At 56.2% G+C, this 12,645-nt stretch overlaps 1 protein-coding gene across 1 annotated transcript; it reads right to left on the minus strand.

Annotated features, from left to right (window-relative positions):
* Positions 1 to 3,120: 3,120 nt before the first annotated feature.
* On the minus strand, positions 3,121 to 11,849 carry LOC119541366 (basic proline-rich protein-like). Its single transcript, XM_037845267.1, has 7 exons — positions 11,760 to 11,849; positions 11,086 to 11,158; positions 9,871 to 11,008; positions 4,027 to 4,141; positions 3,611 to 3,762; positions 3,405 to 3,533; positions 3,121 to 3,322 (listed from the first exon to the last, which is right to left on the minus strand). Exons 1-7 carry the CDS (start codon positions 11,847 to 11,849, stop codon positions 3,121 to 3,123), a joined length of 1,899 nt encoding a protein of 632 aa, XP_037701195.1.
* Positions 11,850 to 12,645: the final 796 nt, after the last annotated feature.

Genomic DNA, 12,645 nt, shown 5'->3' on the forward strand with positions numbered 1-12,645 from the left:
TTTTACAAGACCGAAGGAAATAGATTCCAATTTCCACGGGGAAAAAAAACTGTGCAAACAAGCTTTCAACTACTTTTTTTTGCCCCAGATACCACCATCTTCAGAAAAGAATTTGAAAGGTGGGGATGAGAAGAAAGTTATTTCATTTAGGAAAAATAGCCACTGTCTTTTTCCTGGTTAAAACTTCAATTCACAAGTTAAACATACACAGCTGCTTTGATACTTGACACAAGTCCCATTTTCAGAGCATCGCAGGACAGATATAAAGCACATTTTAAAAACACTGGGCCAAGGCTTCCCATAAAACCCCACCTGACTTCCCCTAAGTTTCTAAAATAACGTGTACTTCTCCTTCAACGTCTGCAGCCCTTCTGGAATTTTCAGGAGCCGCATGAGCATGCCCTCAGCTCCTGTCCCCGGCTCTTTGGGCTCAGTGACCGAGATGGAGACCCCGGCTGATGGCTCGGACGCAGGTGGCCCTGGGCCGAAATGGCCCCGTGGAGGAGGGCCCGTCTCCCTGCGGCCCGGGCCGTGGCCCGGGAGCACAGTGCCACACGGCCGCCCACCGCCGGCCTTTCCTCTGCTCTGCGCCCAGGGCGGACGCTGGGTGAGGCCTGTGCCCCTCGCCGGCCTGGCTGTCCCCCGGGAGACACACAAGGAGCCCCCTCCGAGTGTGGGTGTGTGGCTGCACCGCTGCTGACCGTCCCCTCTGATGTTGCAGCCCCCGAAGAGTAGACACAATTCACAACCATGATCGGTCATTAAATACAGTCAGTAAAAACAAGCAACGTCTCCCACGAGTTCTAGTTCCCTAAGCTCGGGTGCAGGGGCCCTTGCTGGACAAGGCGGCACCGATCTCACCTGGGGGACTTTGGGGGACCTGCGTGGGGCGGGGGTGTGGGCCTGGCCCGAGGACCACCGAGCCCTCTCCCCTCCCGGGGGCTCTCCCTCCCCTTGGCTGCAAGTTCCCAGGAAGAGTCTCAGAAGGCAGGGGAGGGTCCGGGCCCCGAGGGAGCCACACAGGGACGCAGGAGCAGAGCCTGCGCCCTCGGTTCCTTCCGGGGCCATCCGAGCGCCTGAGCGAGACCCCGCAGGGCAGACCTAGGCCCCAGACGTCTCGGGGGGCCCCGCCCCATCCACCACCCCCACCCCCGCCCTCACGGACGGCCCCTCCGGGCCTGGACGTCAAGGCCGCCAAGTGGCCCCGCCTCCAGATTGCTGCCCTGCCGCCTCCCCTCCCTGACCCCGGCCAGGGGTCCCCGATGCTTGTCCTTCCTGTGCAGCCCTGGCCGGTGCACCCACGAGTGCGTGGGACTGCCGTGCCCCCCCATCCCCCACCCCATGCCCACCTCACCGCCCTCCCGCTGCTTACCATAGTGGGTGTAACCAGGGAAGCAGATCCAGCAGGCTTGTCCGTCTTATCCATCTGTCCATCCACCCATCCATGTATCCACCCACCTACCTACCTGTCACCCTTCTGCATCACCCGCCTGTCTGTCTGTCCCCCCATCCTCTAGCCTCCATGCATCCATCACCTGCCACCCCCCATGGGTCTATTATGGGGCGGCCTCATGGCTGGGGGGTGGTTAAGCCCAAGTGCGGCGTCCCCCCACCCCTACCCCCTGGACCCTAGAGATAGGGTGGCGGTGAGAGGGCCCTGTCCTGGGGCCTCTGGATGGACCCGGCATGGTCCTCGGTGTCAGGGTGCAGGCCCGAGACCACGCGGGGACCCCACCGCCCCCATCTGCAGCTGGGGAGGCCGAGCCAGCCCAGGGCACTGAGGAGGCCCGAGTTGGGGAAGCTGGGGCCATGGGAACTCACAGTCAAAAGGCGAAAGGACAAAGCAGTTAGGGGAGTCACGAGGTCAGGGATGTGCCCTTGGGCAGTGGGGTGGGTGCCCTGGGCCTCTGGGAGTGCCTCAAGGCACAGGCCCCGAAGGAGCCAGGTCAGGGAAGGGCAGTTAGAGGCCGGGCGAGTGGAGCCGTCAGTGGAGGCTCCAGAGAGAAACTGAGGCAGCAGGTGTGGGGGCCGCCCGGGAGGGAGCCAGTGTCGAGGCGGGGGGTGCCTGCGGAGTCCAGGGCGACGTGGGGCTGCAGGACGGGGCGCAGCTCCCAGGGCCTCTCCAAGCACAGGCGGGAGCCGAGCGTCCTCCCTGGGGCCTGCCACCTGGGCTTTGCAACCCAAGCTGCAAGTCCTCACTGGTTCGCTGCATCTTGTGCTTGTGGTGGTGTCTGCCGGGCAGAAAAGTTGGATTTTTATGGTGTCAAATAAATCAGCCTTTTCCTCTGTTGGCTTTGGGGCTGTCATTTGGCCTTTCCTTACTCCAAAATTACGACTCTCTGTTGCCTGGGGTTTTTGTAGCACTGCTTGGATTTTTATTACACATCAAAGTACTTTATCCCTTGGGATGGTTCTTAAGGGTGTAAAATGTGAATCCAAGCAGATGGTCTCCCGTGAGGCTCCCTGGCTTCGCTGCACGACTCAGCCAACAGCCTGAGGGACGCTCCCCAAGGCCGTGGGGTCACCTCGCCTTCCTGGGGACGTGTGCCTGTCCCACACCCGGGGAAGGGCACGGGTGCCTCCTGCCAGCACCTCCTGCTGGGGGGCCGGGTGTGGGCCCTGGGTGGGGTGCAGCAGCCTGCCCCACGTGCCCAGAGCAGGCGGGGCCCGGTGAGAAGCCCCCCGTGCTGGGTGCTGCCTTAGTGCACAGGGTCTCTAGCTGAGTCACCGAGAACCACACACTGGGGGCTTCAACCCACAGCAAGGTGTCCCCTGAGGTCCTGGAGGCCAGAGGTGGGCTGGGTCCTTCCCCGCCCCTCCCGGCTTGTGGCCGCGTCCCCCCAGTCTCTGCCTCCATCATCCTCTGTGTCTGGATGGCCGTCTTCTATAAGGACATGGGTCATCCACCCTGCTCGAGTGTGACCCCACCTGGACTTGATCACGAATGTGCAGACCCTCTTTCCAAACAAGGTCACCTGCCCAAGTCCTGGGTGGACACGGAATTGGGGGGACACTTCATCCCACCAGAGTCTCCAGAGCTTTCCAGGCCTGCCTGGCCAGGCAGGGGTGGCTGTCCTCGTTCTCGGGGTGAGGTCGAAGGCAGTCCCCGGCCGTGGCATTTCAGGCGTCGGCGGGCAGGGGGCAGCCCCAGGTGGGGTCCGGCAGCGGCAGGTGGTGGGCGAGCCGGGTGGCCCGCAGACGCGGGCCCAGGGCCTTCAGCCCTCCCGAGGGCGAGCCCGCGTAGGGAGGGCCCCGGGAAGCTGGGCTTCTGGTCAAGGTGGGGCCGATGAACAGGGCGGGTCTTCGCCAGGGACTGGAGGCCCTAGAGAGGGGATCCCGGAGTCACGGTGGGGGGAAGGAGAGGACCCAGCCATGGGACGAGGGCAGAGGCGCAGCCTGGGGACCCCGAGCGCGGCCGGCAGCCCCCAGCAGAGCGCCGCAGGCGTGGGGAAGAGCGTGTGGCCTCGCCCAGGTCTCGGTTGGGGCCTCCCCACCCCGCGGTCTCCTCCACCTGGTGGGTGCTGTGGGTGTGGCTGGAGGCCGGGGTGAGACACCTGTCAGAGGGTGGGTGCCCTGTGCGTTCTCCAGTTGCACCAGATTTGCCTCTGACTTCCTCAGAGCCAGCTCGGCCGCCGGCACCCCGTCCCGCTTCTGCAGGAGCCACACCGGAGAGCAGGGCCTGGGGTCAGAGGCTGAGGGGACGTCGGGGCAGATCCCAGGGCGTGTCCGGCTGCTGACCTCATCCTGGGCACTGTGGAGACTCTGGATGTGTGAGGGGAGCAGTGGCCAGGGCCCCTGTGTAGACCCGAGGGCCCCGGGTCCAGGCCAGGCTTGGGGACTGGCTACTCCCCTCGGAGTCCCTGGCTTCGGACAAATCACGGGGTGCTGGCTGGCAGATGCCCCTCAAATGTGCCTGCAGAGGGAGGTTCCTGGGGTGCACACGGTGGCCTCGAGGGCCTCACAGTGGACACTGCCCACTCCTTCCCTAACGTGGTTCCGGCACAAGGATCTGCCCAGTCTGCTGACCTGAGGCCTAGCCATAGCCACGGCTTTGGGCAGGGATGCTGGGCCCGGCTGAGTGCGGCCTCCAGCCTGGGTTTCCACACTGTGGCCCGGCTCCCAGGTGCCCCGGCCACTGGCTCTGCAGGGAAGGGCTGGTTGAGAGGGAGGCTCGTCCTGCACATCTTAGTGCCGGACAAGGTGGAGGGGTCGCTGACCACCCCCCAGGACACGGCCGAGGAACCTCTGTGGACGCGCTGAGTCCGGGGGGCTCTGGGCCTGCAGCGTGTGGCCCCGGATCCATGTGGCGAGGTTCAGGGTTCCAGCCCCCCTGCACCCCTGGCCGAGTCTGGTCCCCCCACTCTCCCCTTGCCCCTGGAATCAGCCCTGTTCTCTGGGCGGGGGTCTCAGAATCCACCAGGCAGCCCGGGACGAAATGCAGATTCTTGTGGGAAAGAGAACTGGTCTCCTGGGGCGGAAAGGGTCTGCGACATTTTCTCGTGAAAAACCAGGCGCAGTTATTCCTTCCTCCCCTTCCACAAACACCTAAGCAGGGGCCCACCCTGGAGTCCTGCTGGGACTGCCTTGACTTCCTGTGGCCTTTCCTCCATCCATCCGTCCATCTGTCTGTCTCCCCTTCCCACGAGGACGCTGGTTATGTTGGAGTGAAACCACCCCACTCCCACGAACTCGCCCTGATGTGCCCCATTCCACCTGCACTGACTCGGTTTCTGCATGAGGTCACGTGCTCAGAACCTGGCCGAGGACGAGAACGTCATTTTGGGGGGGCACGATTGACCCGCAGCCCCTCGGCTCCAGGTCCTGCGGGACCCCCTGGAGGGGGCACACCATGTGCACCCCAGTGGAGAGGGGCACCCAGGGAAGGAGAGCCTGGTGCCGACTGGCCCCCAGGAAGTGAGGGGGGACAGGCGGACGCTTGGGGTGACCCACGTGGCCTTGCGGGGAGCCTCCTGGCACAGGGCCGCCTGTCCTCTCCCCTGGACCCCACCCACGGCCAGGGCAGGGAATCACCACAGAGAGTGGGCCCACTAAAGAGGACTTGGCGAAAGTCCAGAGTAAATCGTGACTTGGGATTTTATTAAAAAAAAAAAAAAAATTAAACTGACTAATGTTTATCTTCCATTTAACAAAGTTAATTCAGCCAATTCTTGGCTGCCCTTCTGGGTCCTTCCACTCCTGACAGGCCAGCCAGGCGCTGGGGTTTGTGGACATCTGTGGGGACACCACCCCCTTCGCGAGGCCTCTTTGTTTTTTTTTTTAAATTGAGATTGTTCATTCCATACAATTATCCAAAGATCCAAAGTGTACAATCAATTTTCCCTGGTACCATCATACAGCTGTGCATCCATCACCACAATTAACTTTTTTTCCAATTTTTAGAACATTTTCATTACTCCAGAAAAGAAATAAAGACAAGAAAAGGAAACTCAAATCCTCCCTTACCCCTAACCGCCCCCCACCATTGTTGACTTACAGTATTGGTCTAGTACATTTGTTACTGTTGAGGAAAGAACGTTGAAGTACTACTAACTGTAATATATATTTTGCATTAGGTATATTTTTTCCCTATGTACCCCTCTATTATTGACTTCTAGTTATAGTGTCATACAATTGTTCTGGTTCATGAAAGAGTTTTCTAATATTTGTACAGTTAATCACAGATATTGTCCACCACAAGGGTCACTGTTTTATACATTCCCATCTTTTAACTTCCAGCTTTCCTTCTGGTGACATTCGTGACTCTGAGCTTCCCCTTTCCACCACCTTCACACACCATTCGGCACTGTTAGTTATTCTCACAACATGCTACCATCACCTCTGTCCACTTTCAAATGTTTAAGTTCACCCTAGGTGAACATTCTGCTCATAATAAGCAATTGCTCCCCATTCTTTAGTCTCATTCTGTATCCTGGTAACTTGTATTTCATGTCTGTGAGTTTACATATTATAATTAGTTCATATCAGTGAGACCCTGCAATATTTGCCTTTATGTGTCTGTCTTATTTCACTTAATATAGTGCCCTCAAGTTTTCTTCATCAACCCGTTTTTTTTTTTTAAAGACAGTTTTGTTCACACACCATGCATTCCATCCTAAGTAAACAATCGATGGTTCCCCGTATAGTCACATATTTATGTATTCAGCACCATTGCCACTATCTATATAAAGACATCTCCATTTCTTCCACAAAGAAGGAGGAAGAGTCAAAGAAGTCACAGAAACTAAAGAAAAAGAAAAACAACAACAACAAAAAACAAACATGACAGCTAGGAAGCAACAAAAGGAAAGATAGCATTAAACTAAAGTAGAATAAAGAATCAGACAACATCACCAATGCCAAGAGTCCCATACCCCTCCTTTATGTCCCCCTCTTATATGCATTTAGCTTTGGTAAATTGCCTTTGTTACATTCAAGGAAGCATAATACAATGTTTCTGCTAATTATAGTCTCCAGTTTGCATTAATTTTATTTTTCCCCAATACCTCCCTATTTTTAACACATTGCAAGGCTGACATTCATTTGTTCTCCCTCATGAAAAAAACATATTTGTACATCTCATCACAGTTGTTGAGCACTCTAGGTTTCACTGAGTTATACAATCCCAGTCTTTATCTTTCCTCTTTCCTTCTGGTGTCTCACATGCTCCTAACCTTCCTCTTTCAACCAGACTCACAGTCATCTTTGTTCAATGTACTTACATTGCTGTGCTACCATCACCCAAAACCGTGTTCCAAACCTCTCCCTCCTGTCTTTTTCTAGTCGTCTATAGCACTCCCTTTAGTATTTCCGGTAGTGCAAGTATCTTGTTCACAGACTCTGTCATTGCCTGTTTCTCAGACAATATTTTAAGCTCTCCCTCATACTTGAAGGACAGTTTTGCTGGATATAGGATTCTTGGTTGGTGCTTTTTCTCTTTCAGTGTCTTAAATATATCACACCACTTCCTTCTTGCCTCCATGGTTTCCACTGAGAAATCCACACATAGTCTTATCAAGCTTCCTTTGTATGTAATGGATCGCTTTTCTCTTGCTGCTTTCAGGATTCTCTCTTTATCTTTGACATTTGATAATCTGATTATTAAGTCTCTTGGCGTAGGCCTATTCGGGTCTATTCTGTTTGGGGTACACTGAGCTTCTTGGATCTGCAATTTTATGTCTTTCATAAGAGATGGGAAATTTTCATTGATTATTTCCTCTATTATTGCTTCTGCCTCTTTTCCTTTCTCTTCTCCTTCTGGGACACCAATGACACACACATTCCTGCATTTCATTTTTTCTTGTAAGTTCCTGGAGATGTTGTTTGTATTTTTCCATTCTTTTCTCTATCTGTTCTTTTGTGTGTAGGCTTTCAGGTGCCTTGTTCTCTAGTTCCTTAGTGTTTTCTTCTGCCTCTTGAGATCTGCTGTTGTATATCTCTATTGTGTCTTTCATCTCTTGTGTTGTGCCTTTCATTTCCATAGATTCTGCCAGTTGTTTTTTCAAACTTTCGATTTCTACCTTATGTACTCCCAGTGTTTTCACTATATGCTTCATCTCTTTTGCCATATCTTCCCTAAACTTTTTGAATTGATTTAGAATTAGTTGTTTCAATTCCTGTATCTCAGTTGAAGTGTAAATCTGTTCCTTTGTCTGGGCCATAACTTCATTTTTCTTAGTGTAGGTTGTAGTTTTCTGTTGTCTAGGCATCTGGTTTCCTTGGTTACTCCAATCAGGTTTTCCCAGATCAAACCGGACTCAGGTCCCAAAAGGGGACAATATTCAGTATCAGGTTTCCCTGAGGGTGTGTCTTAGAAGATTGACACCCCCTGTGAGGCCTCTAGCCACTGTGTTTTTCCTAACTTGCCCAGCAGGTGGTGCCTGTCAGCCTGTCACTCCAGACTGTTGTAAGGAGATGTGGCTGTTTTCCCCCAGGTTCTGGGGTCTGGTTCTGAATGGAAGGCGGGTAATAGAGATGGGCACCACGTCTTTCCTTTTAGGGAAGACAGACCCCCTAGGGAGTTTTAATCTGCATTTAATTAGGTGCTTCATCTCTCTGACTCCGCTGTCTCCACCCTTGTCTGTGTCAGAGCACTGCAAACTGAAAATGGCCAAGGCTTTCTCCACTGCAGAGTGCTGCAAACTGAAAATGGCTGTGCCTCTCTCCTCTGAGACCCTCAGGTTGAGAGAGAGAGAAAGGGACAGAAAGCCCCCTTTCAGGGCCAGTCCGCAGCCCCCAGTTTCACCCATTGGTCAGAAACAGCACCTGGTCCTCTGGGCTCCCCCTCCTGGGACAGAGAAGTCCCCTGGCTCTTTAAGGTCAGTCATCACTAAGAGCCTCTGTCTACTTGTTGGGGATTTGCAGCTTGCATTGAGCAGTCCACATTTCCCAATTAAAACCCCAGCTGGAGCTGGACTGAGGTATATTCGCTTGTTCAGAGAGTGCTGCTCTCTAGCACCACGAGGCTTTGCAATTCAGACTGCCGTGAGGGAGGGGGCTCTCGGCTCGCATCCGCAGTTTCTACTCAGATTCCATGCTGCCATCTCAGGCATTCCTCCCAATCCGGGTTGGTGCACGATGTGTGGACAGTCACACTTGTCCCCCAGCAGTCATTCCTGCGGGACACTGATTACGTGCTTCAACTTGGCGGGCCTGGGCTGGGGGACCTGATCAGCCCCTGGGGAGGGTGGTGGGCACGGGCGACAGCGCCCTCCGCAGCCCCCCAGGCCTGAGAAAGTGAGGCCGGAGGCAGGCCCCATTTCCTCACCCAAAATACCACCGTTAGGGGAGGCTTGCCGGAGGGAACCGCCTTTTCCCCACCCCCTGATCTTGCCCGGACACTCCCCGTTGCCAGTGCAACTCCCATCACCACCAGTGCGCATACATTGTTGCCAGACACCGTTGCCAGAGCAACTCTCGCCCCTTTTCAAACTACCTCTGTGCCCTCTTAGAACCAATCCTAACCTCTGCACCCTCTCAGAACCAATCCTAGCCTTTATCCCCTCAGCATTGGCTTGTAACAACCCCCGCCCTCTATGCCAGCCTATATAACCTGTGCTCACCCCTAATAAACGCTCTTGGCTTTACCCCCCTGAAAAAACCCCCCTTTTGTTCTACCCCTACTGGAGGAAGAGTGTCTTGTCTTTCCCTTCTCGCCGCCCTCCACACCTTGCACGCCTCCGCCGGGGACCGGGCCCAGTCCCCCGCCTCGCCCTCGCCTCCGGGAAAGAGCCCCCGCCGCCGGTACCCTCCGAGCAACGCCGAGAGCCGAGGGTTCAGCAACCGGCCGCCCCCCCCCCCAGACAAATCAACTGCGACCGCAATTCCAGAGCATTTACTAGTTATTCCTGGTTGTTTATTGGTTGCTCCTGGCGGGGGTGAACTAACTTCCACTCCTCTTTATGCCGCCATCTTCTTCTGTCCAGTGTGAGGCCTCTTTTAACCTCTGTCGGCCACCTTGCTGTCCCTGGGCACCTATGGGCACCGTCCAGGCCCCTCACTGAGGACTCAGGTGGCTTGGACAGTGCCCCCATGCCACGGTGTGGACTTTATGGAAACCCCCTCTTTTGCAAGATTTTCAACTGCAGTTGTTGGGTGTGCATTGTGCTGGGTTCATGTCCACGCAGGGACGCTTTGTGCAGCCAGGTGGGGGCAGCTTTAGGTTACTTGGGAGTGACCTTAGGTGTGGTCAGTTCAGGGGTAAGAATTGCCAACTGACAATGCTGTCTGCCCCTCCCCCAAACTCCAGAGGGGAGCACTTGGTGACAGGAACCCCTGTCCCCACTCCAGCTGTCAGGCCGGGAGGGTGAGGGGAGGACAGGAGGGGAGGGGTCAGGTAGCTGGCAGAGATGCAGGGCAGTGTCCCAAACCCACCGGTCAGCCCTACAGCTGACTGGAGGCCGGGTGGATGGAGGCTGATGGATGGAGGCCAGGTGGTTGGAGGCCAGTGGACAGGGGCCAATGGATGGAGGCAGAATGGATGGAGGCTGATTCATGGAGGCCGATGGATGGAGGCCGAGTAGACACAGGCCACCGTGAGCACTGTTTCTGGAGTCCAGCCTGCCGTGGGCGGCCCGCGCATCCGATCGGCAGGGCAGGGTGGATGGCAGTGGCGGGCGGCCTTCGGGACAGATCCGCGTCAGCGGGAAAGGAGCTCCGGGAGCCCCGGGCTGCAGCGGGGGACGCCCTCCCTTCGGGGTGGGGCCGTGTGCTGGGGTCCTGCGGGTCGGATGGGGTCTGCGTCCGTCATTGCCGGCCGGGTGGGTGGGTGCCGGCGCCGCCCCCTCGAGCCCGCACCCCCGCGCCCGCCCCCCGGAGCCTCCCCTTGGCTGGACCTTCTGGAAGGCCGCTGGCAAAGGCGCCTGGGAAGCGCAGTCTCGGGGGGGCCGCCACGTAGAGCCGGGGGCCGGGTCCGAGGGCAGCCCCCAAACCGGGACCCGCCCCCAGACCCCCCATCGCCCACACCTGCCGCTTCCCGCGAGGCTTCCGCTGGGGTTGGGGGGGTGGGCGGAGCGGCCCCGACGGGCTCCCCACGGCCTGGGCTCCGGGCGCCCCTCCCCTCGCCCTTCCCTCCCCGGACAGCGCGGCGGGGCGGAGCGGGACCCCAACTTCCCGGAGGCCGGCTGGGGGTGGAGGGGCTGGGAGGGGTACCCAAGGCCCGCGCGAGGTGGGGGCTGCCTCTGGCAGTTGCAGTCCGGGTCCTGCTGGGCCCCTCGAGCCCACTTTCTGGGGGTGTCCTCAGCCGGTTGGGGGGTCATCTCCGGGGCGCCCCTGCTGCCCCGGGAGTCCACGGCGGGGCGGCTGAAGCCGAGGGACCATCCGTCGGAGCCAGGGGCTGGTGGGGGGCCGGGGGTGGGGGGCCCTCGGGGCGCCTGGCCAGCCCCCCCCCATCCTGGGGAGGCTCGGGAGGGGCTCGGGGATGGGCGCGGGCAGCCGGCGGGCGGAGGGAAGGTGGTGGCGAGGGGCTCCGGGGCGGGCACTGGCCTCCCGGGCGTGGTGGGAAATTTCCTGCCTGCAAACACCGACCAGGCTCAGTCTCCAAGAAGCGACCTCCTGCCAAAGGCGCCGATTTGTCCTTCTTTCCCACACCTGCAGCGCCTTCCGCTCCTTGCCGGGGGAGCCGACTGCCACCCAGGGTGGGCGCCCTCTTCCCCCCGCGGACCTGGAGGTGGGGGTGGGGTGGGGGTGGGGGCTCGGGAGAGTTCGTTCCTCAACATGCCACTTTCTGGAAATACCTGTCATCGATTAACGAAGTTGCCTGCTACTTAAAACTTAGTAAGAATTTTTATTAGGCATGGGCTTTAAAATTTAATCAAAGTAAAATTTTAGCATCTCTCTAAAAAGATTATATGATTTATGTCTTAGTGTCATAAATTAAATTAAAGCCACTTTTTAATGTTGAACACACCTTGAATTCCTAGTATAAATCTAACTTAATCATCAAGAATGATTATTTTAATATACTGGTAAATTTGATTTGCCAATATTTTACTTCAGAGTTTTGCATCTCCAGTTGTCTGTGAGATCACTGTATGTTTTCCTTTTTTTGAGGCGTCCTTGTTGGTTTGGAAGGCAGGGCCTGTGTTAGTTTCCTGGGCTGCTGAAAGCAATATACCATGAAACAGGCTGGCTTTTAACAATGCAGATTTATTAGCTCACAAGCTTACAGTTTTGAGACTGTGAAAATGTCCAAATCAAGGCACCATCAAGGCGATGCTTTCTTCCTGAAGACCGGCTGCCGGCGATCCTTGGCTCCTCATCACTGGCTGTGATGACGGCTTCTCGGGAGATTCCCTGAGGCCCGATCCGCAGAGGACAGACGATTTGTCCTTCTTTTCTACGGCAATGCACATGGCGGCGTGTGCTGTTCTCCCCTTCTCTTCTGGGTTCTCGTTGCTTGCAGCTTCTTGCTTCCCTGGCTTTCTCTCTTTCCCTGTTTTCATCCCCATTGTAAAGGCCTCCAGTAAGGAGAGTAGGAGCCACCCTGGGCCACATCTTAACTGAAGTAACCTCATGAAAACCCACTCACCATAGGTTCACACCACAGGAGTGGATTAGCTTTCAGAACGTGCTCTCCTGGGGCACGCAGCTTCAGACCACCGCAGTGCAACCCCATGTGGCCGCGGTTGCAGAATGAGTGTCCGTGGCTCTGTGTGCTCTAGAAGGTTTGGTAAAATATCTTTAAAAGATCTGGGGGTGCTGTCTTTCTTGGGGGGGGGTGTGCCAGTTTGAATGTATTATGTCCCCCAAACACCATTATCTTTGATGTAATCTTGCGTGATTCTTTGAGTGTTTCCATGGAGATGTGCCCCACCCAACTGTGGGTGATGACTCTAACTGGATAATTTCCATGGAGGTGTGGGCCTGCCCATTCAGGGTGGGTGTAAATTAAATCACTGGAGCCATATAAATGAACGGACAAACAGAGGGAACTCAGTGCAGCTGAGAATGACATTTTTGAGGAACTGCAGCCTAGAGAGGAACATCCTGGGAGAAAGCCATTTTGAAACCAGAACTTTGGAGCAGATGCCAGCCACGTGCCTTCCCAGCTAACAGAGGTTTTCCAGATGCCATTGGCCATCCTCCAGTGAAGGTACCCGATTGCTGATGTGCGGGACACTGATTACGTGCTTCAACTTGGCGGGCCTG

This window comes from Choloepus didactylus, chromosome 1 (genome assembly GCF_015220235.1).
Source record: "Choloepus didactylus isolate mChoDid1 chromosome 1, mChoDid1.pri, whole genome shotgun sequence".
NCBI lineage: Eukaryota > Metazoa > Chordata > Mammalia > Pilosa > Megalonychidae > Choloepus > Choloepus didactylus.